A 15009-nucleotide genomic window follows, 5' to 3' on the forward strand; every position below is an offset into this window, starting at 1 on the left:
CTCCAAGGCTCCTCGGCCGCCCCGATCTCCGCATCCGCGGCCCGCTGCGCTGCGCGGAGCCCTGCGCGGACCGCGGCCCTGCGCGCTGCGCCGAGCGGTGCGCGCTGCCCTGCGCGCTGCAGTCGCGGCCGCCCCGCCTTTCATTCACAAAAAACAAGCGGCCCCGGCCCAGCCCCGCCCCGAGCCCCCCCCGCTGCCGCGCATTGGCTCGGGGACACACGGGGGGGGCTCCCGGGGGGGGGTACGGGCCCGTCCTGCCGCGCACGGGGACCCTCAGCTTGTCCCTTGCAGGAGGCTCCGTGGTGGCCCCCAGTCCTGCCGTGGGATCTCCATCCTGCTCCTAAATCCTGCCCCTGCTTTGTCATGTCCCCCTAAATCCGCCTTGAGACCCCATAATGTCCTCTCACCCTCCTTGCAGGGGCTCCCTCGATTCTGCCTGCGGACCCCCCCGTGTCCCACCGTGTCACAACACGAACCCATCGTGTCCCCAACTCTCCCTTGCAGGGGACTCCTCTGTGCCCCCCAATGCTGCCTTCCATGCCACCCCATCCTGCCCCTAAACCTCCCTCTGTGGGGGCTCTGTTGTGGCCCCGATTCTGCCTTGGGACCCCCATCCTGGCCCTAAACCCCTCCCATCCCGGCCCCCAGTCCTGCACTCCGTGGATCCCTATGCCCCCTCTGCATGAGACCCCCACCCCGCCCCTGCTCCTCCCACCCTCTGTGGCATCCATAGGGGAGGATGACACCCTCATCCCCCCTAAACCTCACCTCCATCCTTCCTCTGCATCTGATTGACCCCCCCGATCCTGATCTGGGGAAGGGGTGCACCCTCCCCTGCATCTCTCTGAGACCCTTCTCTCCCCCCAAATTTCGGGAAGTGCCAGCTCCCAGCTGGGCCATGGGTGGTGCTGCTGGTGGAGAAGACCCCTCACAAGCCCCAGAGCCCCCCCGGAGCACCCCCAAACCCTCGCAGGGCTTCTCGCGGGGGTGGTCGGGGGCGAAGCTGCTCCATCCCTCCGTGCCCTCCAAGCACAGGCCACACGCCGCAGTCCTGCCTCTCTACCCTTCCCTACAGGGCTTCTTGCAGCCCTGTCCTCACCCCCAGGGCATCTCCCCGAAATCTGAACCCTCAGGACACACAAAAAGCCCCGAGTCATCTTTGCAGCGCGGCTGCCGGGAAGGCGGCGGGCACGGCCGGCTGCTCTGACCCCGCACATCCGCATCATGTGATCCTCGCCATCCCTTCCCGAGCCGCTCAGCCTGCCCATCCCCGCCAGGCTCGGCCCCCTGCGCGGCCCGAGCCCGTCCCGCTCGGGTCAGGCCCGTGCCAGGCTGACACGGATGCAAAGCAGCCCCCCCTGCCCGGCCGCCGGCCCCGCCTCACCGGACTCGCAGCACGGGGATCTGTCTCTCCATAGCAGAAGGAGATGGAGCCGCTAATTTGGGGAGGGGAAAGCTCTTTTGGCTTCTGAGCCGGCGAGAGGCAGCTCCTCTCTGCCCGCGCCGGGAGCGGGAGGCGGCGGCGGAGCTGCGGAATCGCTGCCCGGGAGCTGCGGAATCGCTGCCCCGGGAGCTGCGGAACCGCCGCCCGGGAGCTGCGGAATCGCCGCCCGGGAGCTGCGGAATCGCTGCCCCGGGAGCTGAGGAGTCGCTGCCCCGGGAGCTGCGAGCAGCCGAGCCGCAGAGCCTGGAGCTTTCTGCCGCTTGGAGTGGGTCACGGGGAAGGAACACGTACAGCTTGTTTGCCAGCCGCATGATTTGGCTTATTTGCTCTCTTGTAGCAGGTGCTTAATTGTGGCAGAAAGGGTTCCCGGCAGCTTTCCGGGCAGCCAAATTCCCGCCTGCCCCTCTCGCAGCCAGGCAAAACAAAAGCACGATTGTCACCCGCAGGCGGAACGCTCCGGCCGCGGAGCTCGCCCGGGCCTCCTTCCCGGGAGGAAAGGTTTCCCGGGAGGAGAGCCCGCGGATGGAGGCACCGAGGTGGGCACGGGCCGGGGGAGAGGGGTCGGGAGCGGCTGTGGAGCAGGGGGTGCTGCCCACAGCCCCTCTCCTCCGAGGGAGGAGGAGGAACACAGGTCTCAGCTGACTGTTCCCCAGTGAGCCCACGCTGTGGCACGGCTTGGCATGGCATGGAGCAGCACAGCATGGCACAGCATGGCACAGCATGGCACAGCACAGCTGCCCAGGGCCATCCCCCTCCCTCAGCACTGGCAGGGCTGTGATCAAGAGGCCTTTTGCTTCCCCATCCCATCTCTCCAATTTAAGCCTCTTGAACCTGTCCCCAGGGAATTCCATCTGTCCAGCTCCATGATCCTGACTCCACAGCCAAGGCTGAGCTCTGGGGCTCACACCAACCCCCTGTTCACCCCACAGCATCCTCTCTCCATCTCCCACTCCCCAGCCAGGAATGAAGAAGCCCTCAGGATATCCAAGATATGAGCGGGCATTGCTCCAGCCCCAGTAAAATTTATGACTCTAAATAAAGGGCATTTCCACCCCTCCCAGGTGCTGCCAGGACCCTGCCCAGCCTCACTGGGGTCAGGATGCAGCAATCCAAACCCAAATCCATTTTCCTTGTGCTCCTTGGATGCCCTGCAACTGCTACAGCTTTCCTGGCTCTGCCCCCACCCTGCCCCCAATCCAGCATCATTCACCTTGCAAGGGGCTGAAAGGTGGCCCAGACCAAGGCAGTGCATCCCTCACTGGGCAATGCAGATTTAGGACAGGGGGACACCCCAAAAACCCCGGACCACACATTCCCAAAGCCCCCAGCGCCAGGACCCTGCCTTTGCCTTTGCTGTTTTCCACCTCGTCCAGGGAACGGAGGCGTTGCTGTGGCGTGGGTGGGATGGGAGCAAAGGGCAAAGTCCCCGGAGAAAGTGACCGGAGGACAAGTGCCAGGAGCAGGGGCGGGAGGAGGCAGCAGGAGATACTTACAGGCTGTGAGCCATGGCTGTCATCTTCCCGCCGGGGCTGCCCTTCCCTGGCCTTTCCATCGCTTTCTCTTGGCAGGCTCTGCAAGGAGAGGGCACAGGGACCTGTAAGACCCCCCCAGACACAGACTCACGTCCTAAAGCCACCCCCTCCCCGCTCGGTGTCACCTCCCCACCCTGGAGACAGAAACGTGGGACACGCACAGACCTGTCCCCTGCTCCGAAGGTTCCACAGTGACAACCTCAGCCCCAGCGAGGCTCTCCCAGCTCCCACCCCCTCTCCAGGCACCTCACCCTGGGCTAGGAGCCTTCCCCGTGGCTCTGAGCTCCCCGGGCAGTGCCGGGCTCCTGGGGTGGCCAGCGGGCCACCGAGTGCCCTGGCATGGTGGCTTTGGCCAAGGCTCCGGAGCGAGGCAGGGCAAGGGGCCGTCCCTCCTTCCCCGTCACTGCATCCTGCACACGTCAGGAGCAGAGTCCAGCCTGGGGTTTGCTCCTGGCACAGCCAGCAGAGCGCTGCCTCCTGGCAGGGGGTGGGTTCCAGGCACCCACCACGGTGCTGGATCCGTCCATGGATTCACCAGCAGGAGCAGCAAGGGTCACCTCTCCGTTTTGCTTCCCTAAAATCCCAAATGCTGCGGGTTTGCTTCCTGGAGGAGGCTGCAGGGGGTCTCCTTGCTCAGGACAGCTGCTCCAAACCCTCCATGGGCCCCCATCAGCAGCCAGGGAGGGAGGAGGCAGCTCCAAAAAAATGGCATTTACAGGCTCAGTATCCAACTGGAGCCGGGAGAAATCTTCAACCAGAACTTTGCAAAAATGGCAGAACCCAGCCTTGATGGGGGAGCAGTGGGGACAAAAGGACACATTGGGATGTGCCACCACGCTGGTGGGGAGCAGAGCCGGGGAAACAGCTGATACCAGAAGGGAAGGTGTAAAACAAGCAAAAAAGAACATTTTTGCACCTTTCATCCCCTGCCCTGCCAAAGCAGTAGGGGCTGTCTGAGAGCCAGGGGTTTGGGGGGCTCTGGAAATTCCCTGCATGCAGGAATTCTCTGCCCCAGCTGGATCCCATGTCCCAGGCCTGGAATCAGCCACCTGACACCGGCCGCTGACAGCTCACCCTGCCATCCCCGGGGCTGCAGAGCTCCAGGGAGTCGTCACTGAGCTCATAAATATTTAAACCCAGAAGGAGCCGTGTGCTCCTGCAAAACGCGGCTCCTTACACAAGCCCAGCTCCCTTCGCCCCAGCGCTGAGCTCATCAGCATTTGGGGCTCTCCAGACGGATCCTTTGCAGCTAAAAAACCAGGTCAGGGCCAAACTCAAGGTCTCCATCCACCCGTGCAGGATTTCTGCACCCTCCAGCTGGGATGTGCTGTATTTACCACCCCGAGGGGGGCAGAAAGAGCCGCTGGGATGGAACCACAGCCCAGGCTGCGCTTCCAGCTGCTGCCTGCCGACAGCCCAGGCGGGTTTTGGGGGGCACAGCCGGCCCCACAGCCCGGGGAAGGCTGCAGCTGCAGCCCGGAGCACTGGCAGGCTCCCGCCGGCTGCTCCAGGCAGGATTCACAGTTTCATACAGCATTAAGAGCTGCTGACGCCTCGTGAAAAAACTGTGAAAAGCTTCTATTTTGGGGAAAGTTCCTCTCATAACGGTGCATCCTGTGGCTTCTCTGTTTCCCTTTTTCTCTTGGTTTCTCTTGCTACGGAGAGCAGTGCAGAAAATAGGCAGATAATGTTGCCAGCCAGCCTGGGCTCTTCGTCAGAAAAGGAAAATAACCCTCCGAGCCACCCCAGCCAAGGAATTCATTCTCATGCCGCACCTGGGTGGGGGCTGGGGTGAGAAGGGAGAAAATGGGACCCTCCTAGGACTTGTTTCTGAGCGTGGGGGGCTTGGTGGGCGTTGGATATTTCCTGATGAGGGGGAAATGCTGGCTTTGTTTGGTTTAGACCTTTCCCTGTGGTGTCAGATCTTCCCTGGACTCTCCTCCCAACCAGCGTGATGCCATCTCCCACTATTCCTCCATTAAAAAATAAAAAGGGATGAAAACATCAAAGAACCAGGAGTCTGTCTCCAAGCAACTGTCTCCAAGTAGGGATGGAGAGCAGAGAAGGAGAAGCTGAGTGGGGAGAAAACTTCTGGAGATCCCAGTGAGAAGAGAGAGGGAGGGAGGGAACAGCAGGAGAAGACCGGGAGCACCGGGAGCAGCAGGAGCCCCGGGGCACGAGGATCTCCCTCTTTCCCCATCCAAGGACTGGGTTGTGAAACAGCTCCCGGCTCCCCAAAGGCCCTTCCTACCCCGAGGGCGAGGGAAGGGCGCTGCCTCTGCCCCTGCCGCTGCCCCGCAGGGTGGGGAGGTGACCCAGCCTTTGGTGGCTGCGGGGCCGTGCTGCTGACCTGCCCGGAGCCACAGACAGCCCTGAGTGCCTTTACAGCCATGCTGCTGACCTGCCCAGGGCCACAGACAGCCCTGAGTGCCTTCACAGTCATGCTGCTGACCTGCCCGGAGCCACCAACAGCCCTGAGTGCCTTTACAGCCATGCTGCTGACCTGCCCGGAGCCACCAACAGCCCTGAGTGCCTTTACAGCCATGCTGCTGACCTGCCCAGAGCCACAGACAGCCCTGAGTGCCTTTACAGCCATGCTGCTGACCTGCCCGGAGCCACAGACAGCCCTGAGTGCCTTTACAGCCATGCTGCTGACCTGCCCGGAGCCACCAACAACTCTGAGTGCCTTTACAGCCATGCTGCTGACCTGCCCGGAGCCACAGACAGCCCTGAGTGCCTTTACAGCCGTGCTGCTGACCTGCCCGGAGCCACAGACAGCCCTGAGTGCCTTCATGGCCATGCTGCTGACCTGCCCAGAGCCACAGACAGCCGTGACCGAAGCAGCGAGCAGCCCCCCGGGAGAGCCGCCGGTTTCATCCTCGGCTTTGTCTGCCCTTCCCGTGGGAGAGCGGGGCCGAATTCCCAGCTGGAAAACTCTTTGCCCGCACATCTCGGTGTCTGCTCACACGTGGCTCTGCCGGAGCAGCCTCTTCTCCGCCCTGAGGGCCACCAAGGCACCCCGCAGGTCCCGCACCCCAATTCTGGACAGCTCCAAGGGGTGGTGAGGGAAGGAGGAGCTGCGAGTGCCACCCGCTCCCGAGGGCTGCATCGCCCCTGGGCACAGGGAAAAGCCTCGGGGGCGCTCGGAGCCGTTCCTGGGGCAGCATCCAGCACAATTCCCGCATTTCTCAGCTCTCAGAGCCTTTGCATTCCCCCACAAATTCCCGGTGGAGAAACCCTCACCCCTCCATGGAAACGGGGGTGGTTTGTGGGGTTACCTGGGCTGCTCTGTCCCGGCTCTTCCCTCCGCTCCAGCCGCTGCCTTCCCTCTCCAGGTGCGAGCTGGCCTGGACAGGCAGCACCCATTTTTATACGCGCGCCCATGTGACCCAAACAAATGCCCTAGGGATGAGTTTTTGCACTGACACAACTCAAGGGGCTGGGACTAAAAACCTGTTGGACCACAATCCCGGCTCAACGGGCAGGAATTTTCCACTCGGAGCCCTTCAGGCCGGCTCTGGGTGCGCCGGCACGCACCGGGCCCGCGTCTCCCTGCTCCCCAAATAATCCCATTTCCCCGCAGTTCCCAATCTTTCAGACTCGTTCCTAAATGTTCCCTCTGTTACAGCTGGAGAAAATGAGCCATGGGATGGTTCCACGATGGAGGAAGGGATGGATGGGAAGTGTGAAGGAATATGTTCGAGGCACTGATTGCATCTAAATTCTGCAAAGCTTTTAATTTTCCCATGATCTGTGGGAAACAAACAAACAAACAAACAAAAAGAAAAACCCACAGCAGCAGATGCCAGCCAGGGCGGGAAATGGGGAGAATCATTTGCTCCTGGAAAAGGAAATTCCCTGCAGCCTTGAGGCCTGGGAAAAGCACTTCTGGACAGGTTGGAAGGAGATTTTAGGAGCGTCCCAGCCTGGGGGTCCTGCTCTCGATGCAGGGAAGGAAGGCAGGTCCCAGGTGAGTCCGGGTGACCAGAAATGCCCGGGATGGGAACTGGAAAAGAGAGGGTGAGCTCTGAATGGGTGAGTCAATGGGAATCAATGGGAACCGAGGCACCGGGGAAATGGCCACGGGCCACGGAAAGGAGGCACGAGCGTGACTCAGGGCGACCGAGCGGTGACTCTGTGGGAAAGGAGGGAGGCGATGGGATAATGGGGCAGGAGGAGCCCCTGGGACCCGGGATAATGGGGCAGGAGGAGCCTCTGGGACCCGGGATAATGGGGCAGGAGGAGCTCCTGGAACCCGGGATAATGGGGCAGGAGCAGCCCCTGGGACCCGGGATAATGGGGCAGGAGGAGCCTCTGGAACCCGGGATAATGGGGCAGGAGGAGCCCCTGGAACCCGGGATAGTGGGGCAGGAGGAGCATCTGGGACCCGGGATAATGGGGCAGGAGCAGCCCCTCAGACCCGGGATAATGGGGCAGGAGGAGCCCCTGGGACCCGGGATAATGGGGCACCCGGGATAATGGGGCAGGAGGAGCACCTGGAACCCGGGATAATGGGGCAGGAGGAGCCCCTGGGACCCGGGATAATGGGGCAGGAGGAGCCTCTGGGACCCGGGATAATGGGGCAGGAGGAGCCTCTGGGACCCGGGATAATGGGGCAGGAGGAGCTCCTGGAACCCGGGATAATGGGGCAGGAGCAGCCCCTGGGACCCGGGATAATGGGGCAGGAGGAGCCTCTGGAACCCGGGATAATGGGGCAGGAGGAGCCCCTGGAACCCGGGATAGTGGGGCAGGAGGAGCATCTGGGACCCGGGATAATGGGGCAGGAGCAGCCCCTCAGACCCGGGATAATGGGGCAGGAGGAGCCCCTGGAACCCGGGATAATGGGGCAGGAGGAGCTCCTGGAATACGGGATAATGGGGCAGGAGGAGCCTCTGGGACCCGGGATAATGGGGCAGGAGGAGCCCCTTGGATGCGGGATAATGGGGCAGGAGGAGCCCCTTGGATGCGGGATAATGGGGCAGGAGGAGCCCCTGGGACCCGGGATAATGGGGCAGGAGGAGCCCCTGGAACACGGGATAATGGGGCAGGAGCAGCCTCTGGAAGCCGGGATAATGGGGCAGGAGGAGCCCCTCGGACCCGGGATAATGGGGCAGGAGCAGCCCCTGGGACCCGGGATAATGGGGCAGGAGGAGCCCCTGGAACCCGGGATAATGGGGCAGGAGGAGCTCCTGGAATACGGGATAATGGGGCAGGAGGAGCCTCTGGGACCCGGGATAATGGGGCAGGAGGAGCCCCTTGGATGCGGGATAATGGGGCAGGAGGAGCCCCTGGGACCCGGGGTAATGGGGCAGGAGCAGCCCCTCGGACCCGGGATAATGGGGCAGGAGGACGCGCTCCTCTCGGGCTGTTCCCCCCGCCGGAGAGCGCTGGCAGCGGGAGCCGCTGGAGCTGATCCCGCTGGATTTGATAAGAGCAGGAACGTGCAGCTCGGCACACACGGGGCCGCGCCGGCCTCGCCTCCACCCCGAGGTGCTGCGGGGCGCCCAGCGGGGCTCTCGCAGCCCCGGGGCGCTCACTGCAGGCACAGCCCTTCGCTCCGGCCCGGCTTAGGGAGGGAACTCGGGGGGATTTTCCGCCTGGTTTGGTGGGAGGCCCTGAAAGGGTTTTGCAGGGTCACGGAGCGAGGGAAACGTTCCCTGCCCCGAGCAAGGGCGGGTGTGCAGCCGCGTCTCGGAACTATCTGCAAATTGTCCTAATCTCGCCCAAACTGCTCCCAAATGGTCACCCTGGGGGATCTCAGCCCTGGCTGGCTCCGGGCTCAGCCCTGGGGCTCTGCCAGAGCCGGCTGGGCACAGGCTCAGCCCTGCCCTGGGGATGCTGATAGGTGAGAAAAGGGTGGGTGGAAAAGGGGGGCCTGGCTGGCTGTGCTGGGGACCCCAGGCTGTTTTCTGTCGCTTTGCAGTTTGGGGTTTTTTGGGGTGTAGAGGCAGCGTCTCTGTGACCCTGCTGGTGTGAGGAACTGTAAATAGGGGAGGTTTTGGGGTCCCCTTCAGAGCCAGGGGGCCAAGGGGCTGCAAAACACCTGGACAGGGGAGAAGCTGGAAGAGTTCTGGAAAAGATGGTCACGCTGAAGGGTTCCCCCCGAATATGGGAAATGCCCTCACCTCCTTCCAGCCCCCAAACTGGTTTTGGGGGATCATGAGGGGGCTCAGGGCTGCCCAGGAAAGCACCACCTCTGGGACTCGGCTGTGAGCTCGTTAAAGCTCTCCCAGCCCCTGCTGCAAACCAGTTAAACCCATTTAGGGAAGGGTTAAGCCAGTTCACTGTGATTTGGGAGCCTATGGATGCAAAGGTTAATCTGGTATAAGTGCATCAACAGCGGGGATTCGAACCAATTTAACTGTTCCGGCTCCAGGTTTTCCCTGCAGGATTTAGGGAAGCGTCCACCCTGTGCTGCCCTTCGTGCCAGGCTGCGGAGAGCCTCGGGAAGAGGGAGAAAACAACCCGGGGATGCAGGGAAGAGCCTCAGGGAGGCAGAATGTGGAACGCCGGTGCTTGTAGCCCACCCCTGCCCAGCCAGCCGGGATTCCAGGCGGGTCCGGGCTGGCCCAGGGGAGCAGCAGGGTGGGCACTGCCACCCTCCTGTTCCAGGCGGGTCCCAGCTGGCACAGGAGAGCAGCAGGGTGGGCACTGCCACCCTCCTGTTCCAGGCGGGTCCCAGCTGGCACAGGAGAGCAGCAGGGTGGGCACTGCCACCCTCCAGTCCATCCCAGCCGTGGGAGCAGGCTGAGCCCGAGCTGAGTCAGAGCAGAGGATGCTCCTTCCTCATCCCGGCTCCTCATTATCCCGCTGCCCCAGGGCTTTCCCACGAGCCTCATCCAGCCGGGCCGTGGCACCTGGAAGAGGTGTTTGTTTATTTTTTGCTGTCATCGCTGAAGGGCTGTAATCACAATTAGAGCGTCCACGAGGCACGGGGCAGAGATTCATCTCCTTTCCAAGGCCGCGGTGCCCAGGAGAGTGGGAGGGAAAGAGGGAAAAGCTGGAAATGCCTCCATGAGATCCCTGGGGAGCGCGGCGGGGTTGGCAGAGGTCACACCTAAGGGTTTCTCAACGCTTTCCCTCCGAGCTGCAGTCGCGTGTCGGTGTTGCAGCAATTCCCGGTGGCTTTTCCCGGCTCCGGGAGTGGGGAGTGCTCAATGCAGGAATTGGAGCCGGGAAGTTACAGAGGGGGAACGGAGGGATGGGAGCGGGACTGGATGGGGCAGCGCCCGGAGAGGAGCGGGCTGGGCTGTGCCGTGCCGTGCCGTGCCGTGCCAGCCCCGCTGGGATCGCGGAGCTGCCAGGCTGCGGAGCTGCTGCCGGAGCAGAAGCGGCTCCCGCACCGCTCTGCGCTGCCTTGTGACTGCGAAATGAATGTGCTTAATATAGGCCAAGTGAAAACATTCTGCCCAAAATAGAAGCCCTTCCCCAGCAAGCGCCGCAGCTCCGGCAGGAGCAGTCACAAGGTGCCTGCCGTGGCGGGGGGGCCGTGCCAGGTGTGCTGCACATCCCTCCCGCCCGTCCCCAAGGTCACCTCCCCCGGGCTGCTCCCCCCGACCGTGCCAGAGGGGTTCAGGGGTGGGGCAGCCGCCCCCCGGGCTGGGGTTGGGGTGCGGGGGTGATGGGGTGGGGGCCGCATCCCCAAATCCTGTGATCCCCGGGGTGCCGCAAAGGACGGGATTGGGTGAGATGGGATTGGGATAATCCTGCTCCTGCTGGACCTGAGGTTTGGGGTGGGAACGGGGCGGCTCTGGGGGCTGCTGCCAGGCTCGGGGGGCTCGCTCAGCCGCGTGCTTTTCCCCGGAAAACATCGGATATTCCTCTTTTCCTGCCGGCTGCCGGAATCCCCGGCTGAGTCAGAGCAGTGGGGGCGCTGCCCGGGAGGGTTTGGGGGTGCAGCAGCGCCTTGTGCCGCCCTGGCAGCTCCTCCTGCCGCGCTGTGCCAGCCCCAGAGGCCAGCAGCATCGCGGGTCCCTTCCCCGATCCCCCCGAGGCTCCTGCTCAGAGGCTGCTGCGCGTCCCACCCCCTGTTCGGGCTGTCCCCTGCGGCCACTCGTGACCTTCCTGGTGACAAGGTTTAATCCAGCTCGACCAGGCACAGCTGCCGGCCAGGAAAATGGGCCGGGGGGGGCTGGGAGGTCAGCGCTGGAGCTTTGGCAGGTATAAAGGGAAAAGGCAGAAATCCTTCCCTCTTAATCCCAGGCTGCACCAGGGATCTGCACTCGGCGCCTAAAGCGCTGCTGTCCCAGCCTGCGGCTCCCAGGAGGGGTTTGGGGAGATAAATTCAACCCCCTCACTCCAGATTCTACCCCAGCCTCTTATTAATGCTGCAAAACCCCCAAATTCCCTTTAACTTGTGGCTCAGCCCTTTGTGCTGCGGGGTCTTTAACCCCTGCCCCCAGCGTGGCTCTGGACAGACCCAGGGGAACTCCCCAGCCCCATAAATCTGCCACATCCTTGAAATCCACTTAAAAATCCCCCAAGGAGCGGAGCCAGCCCCGCAAATCGCTTCAGATTTGCAAATTTATGGCGTGGCCTGGGCCAAGTGGGGTTTTTGATTCACGAAGCTCTTGCCCAGGGGCTTGGCCAGGACAAGGTGGAGGCGACCTTGGGGCTGGAGCGGGGCCAGCAAGGAGGGAAACCCGTGGAGAAGGGAGATCAGAGGCACAGGGGCACAGCTGGAGCTGCTGAGCCAGGAGAGAGGATGTGGGTTTTGTTTCCTTTTCTGATTGCTGCCGAACGAAAAGGGCTGGAAAATGGGTTTCCTGCAAGGCCAAAAGGGAGGGAATTCCCCCGGCCACCAAGGCTCTGCCAACTGCTTGGCTTGCTGCTTGGTATCAGCAGTGTAAATATGGTTTTTTAGCCATTTTTCAGCCTGTAGGTATTGATTTTTTGCAGTTGCTCAGGTGATTTGCTCAGGGCCATGGAGGTGCCACCTGGAAATATTCAGATTTCTTCCAGAATGAGAAGAAAATGCTGGATTATTGAAGGAAGAGCTGGGCTGGTGCTTGTGGGTCTTGTTGGTAGCCCAAGGAGCATTTTTATTGCTCAGAAATACTTCTGCTGGTGAAAAACAGGATAAATCCTTGTTTTCCAGAGCTTTGGCTCGCTGCTGAGGAAGGATTTGAGTTTTTAATGGCTTCAGTGGTGACTTCAAAATCTTGCCCAGCCTGAAACTGGGAGCAAAAAAACCCCACAGGGCTGGGGACACCCGGGCACTGTGTCACCTCCCTGTCCCTGCAGGCCATTCACGCCTGAGGACACAATGAAATGGGGTGGGAGCAAGCTGAAAATTCCAAGAAAATGGCAAAATGGCCTTTTTTTTATGGAGCAGGGAGAGCAGAGACGCTGAGGTGGGCACTGGTTTATCTGGATTTCACATCAACAGGAAGGCAGCTCCGGGGGGGAAGTTCAAAAAAATGCTTTTCTGGGAAGTAAAACCAAGATTTTAATGAACTTTTTAGATGAAACTCTGCTCAGGAAGTGACGGTCCGCATTAAATAAACAAAGAGCTGGAGGCTTTGCACGTGTGGGGGAAGCTCTGAGAGCTCCTCACTCTCAGCTGATGGTCATGGGCAGCCTCGAAAATTTTCTATTTTTGCCTCAGCTGGATCTTAAAGCTCCCCTGGAGAATATTGTGGACCTTGGCAGCGAGGGGGGAGCGCCCAGCTGGGATGTGCTGGGGGTTTTGCCTCCTCTGCCCCTTCCTCTCCCCCTCAAGGCCCCATTTGTGGCCCCACAGCTCAGCCCGGGTGGAATTTGGCTCCCAGCTCGGCCGATTTGGCTTTCACAGCTGCTTTGTTGCTGCTAAAACAAGCCCCAGACCTCTCCCTCCCTTCCCTGCCTTCGCGTGGTTGCCTTTTATTAAGAGCTTTTTAATCTCTGATATTAACAGGAAAATGATTTCCTCAGCTACCTCTCGGTTTTGTCAGCTCTGAGAGGCTTTGAGCAGCTTCTGGAGCTGTTTGCTGGGGATACAAATCAAAATATATTTATTTTTGTACCTCTATTTAAGTATCTGCTCCCAAACGAATTGATGTTGGGACTGGAGTAATTTTATTCCGTCGATTCCCTCATTTGAGTAATTAAATTAATCTTACACTGATTGCTTTGAAATATTTATTTATTTATTTTTATTATAATATATTATATATTTATTTTATTTTTATACTTATTTTATTTAATTTATTTCCAGAATATTGTGAAATATCCCTCATGAAAGCTGGGAGAGCTGAGGGGTTTTAAACAGGTTTTCAATGGTGGTTTTACTCAAAAAAAAGTGAAAATTTTGAAGCCCCGGCAGCATCTCTTTGTTTCTCATCCCACTCTGGAATGAGGGGGGAATTCCTGGACTTCCCTGGGCTCTGAACATCACACCCAGCACGGTGCCAGAGGCTTCCCAGCTGGAAAAACCAGATTCCTGCAGTCCCACGGGGTTTAGTCAGGACAGGGAACTGGGAACACCCTGGGGTGGCCGGGAAGGAGCTGGGCTCGGGCTGATCCCTGGGAAGGCTGACCTGGAACAGAGCTGGGCAGGAGAGTAAAGCAGGGATTTATGGAAAGGATCTTCTGCATGGAGCCACCCTGGGCAGCACCAGAGCCCAGCCAGGGCTGCACCAAAAATGGTCCCAAAATGAGCCCAAGGTGAACCAAAATGGACACAAAATGAACCAAAATGGTCCCAAAATGAACCAAAATAGTCCCAAAATTAACTCAAAATTAACCAGAATGGTCCCAAAATGAACCAAAATGGTCCCAAAATGAACCCAAGGTGAACCAAAATGGACACAAAATGAACCAAAATGGTCCCAAAGTGAACCCAAGGTGAAACAAAATGGTCCCAAAATGAACCAAAATGGTCCCAAAATGAACCAAAAAGGTCCCAAAGGAACCCAAGATGAACCAAAATGGTCCCAAAGTGACCCAAAATGGTCCCAAAGTGACCCAAAATGGTCCCAACATGGATGAGGTCGCGGGGTCTCGGTGGGCTCAGCTCTGCTCCATGTGCACACTGCAGTCCATTGTCCAACCCCAGCTGCAGCCCCTGCAGTCCCATCCTTGTTTTTCTCTCTCCAGCCCACGGGGTTTGTGCTCCTGGGCTGAGATTTGGGTAATTTGTCCCCAGCTGGAGCAGGAATTGTTTTGTCTCCTGCTCTGTGCACAGAGCTCCCCATCCCCTGATGTGAACCCAGCCCCACACACTGAAGCAGCTCAGAACCAGAAAAGCTCAAACCAGGAGCTGGTTTGGCACCAAAGCTGCCTTTTCCCACGGCAGGATCCCTCTCCAGAGGGGAAGCTGCTGCCTGCAGCCTCTGCCGGGTTTCCTGCTCCTCCCAGCTGGGACAGCTCCAGGCAGGGCAGGAGGAGGAAGAGGAGGGTGCAGGTGGAAATCGCCCATCCCTGGGGTGGGTTTTCCAGGAATGTGGCAGGGACAGCAAAGCCAGCAGCTCTGGAGTCGCCCTGGCCTGGGTTTGGAGACCACAGGGGTTAAAAATTAAATTTCCAGTGGTTTCCTGTCCCTCAGGAGCATCACACAGCAGAGGGTGTCCGGCCCTGGCAGCATTTCCCGTGGATTTTTTGTCCTGGTAGAAGCTGGACAAGTTTCCTGCTGCCCTTTAAACTCTGTCGCCTGAGTGGACAAAATAAAATCCTTGATAAAAAACCCAAAACATTTTTTAATTTTTTTTTTTTTTTAGGGAGGAAGTCATGGTTCATCTTACATGGGAAGATGAAAAATTGTAAAATTTTACATTTTTACAAATGTAAAATTTTTCCTCCCATGAGTTTTGCTTCCTGAGCATCCCTGGGAGATCCCCCTGCACCTTTTCCATCAGCAAACCCTTTTGGGATGATCAGTAATGGTTCATCTTACATGGGAAGATGAAAAATTGTAAAATTTTACATTTTTACAAATGTAAAATTTTTCCTCCCATGAGTTTTGCTTCCTGAGCATCCCTGGGAGATCCCCCTGCACCTTTTCCATCAGCAAACCCTTTTGGGATGATCTGTGAGAGGTCTCCAGATGGAAGGGGC

The 15009-nt window shown here is 59.5% G+C and overlaps 2 protein-coding genes across 6 annotated transcripts in view; one reads left to right on the plus strand and one right to left on the minus strand.

The window, feature by feature from the left end:
* Nucleotides 1–6317, minus strand: part of RHOBTB2 (Rho related BTB domain containing 2) — a 16063-nt gene extending 9746 nt beyond the window's left edge. Inside the window, exons 1-2 of one of the 3 annotated variants that reach the window (XM_039698312.1) lie at nucleotides 6255–6317; nucleotides 2938–3015 (exon numbers count right to left, since the gene is read on the minus strand). In XM_039698312.1, coding sequence (XP_039554246.1) covers nucleotides 2938–2996 — 59 coding nt within the window. In that variant the 5' untranslated portion in view covers nucleotides 2997–3015; nucleotides 6255–6317. Of the gene's footprint in view, nucleotides 1–1384; nucleotides 1613–2937; nucleotides 3016–3227; nucleotides 3352–6254 lie in introns of those variants that run through there. The other 2 variants (XM_039698313.1, XM_039698311.1) reach the window with 2 other exon arrangements.
* A 350-nt stretch (nucleotides 6318–6667) lies between these two features.
* PEBP4 (phosphatidylethanolamine binding protein 4) overlaps nucleotides 6668–15009 on the plus strand; it is an 85196-nt gene continuing 76854 nt past the window's right edge. Inside the window, exon 1 of one of the 3 annotated variants that reach the window (XM_039698391.1) lies at nucleotides 6668–6946. In XM_039698391.1, coding sequence (XP_039554325.1) covers nucleotides 6779–6946 — 168 coding nt within the window. In that variant the 5' untranslated portion in view covers nucleotides 6668–6778. Of the gene's footprint in view, nucleotides 6947–11053; nucleotides 11137–15009 lie in introns of those variants that run through there. The other 2 variants (XM_039698393.1, XM_039698397.1) reach the window with 2 other exon arrangements.

This window comes from Passer montanus, unplaced genomic scaffold (assembly GCF_014805655.1).
Source record: "Passer montanus isolate IOZ18808 unplaced genomic scaffold, ASM1480565v1 scaffold123, whole genome shotgun sequence".
In the NCBI taxonomy this organism is placed as follows: domain Eukaryota; kingdom Metazoa; phylum Chordata; class Aves; order Passeriformes; family Passeridae; genus Passer; species Passer montanus.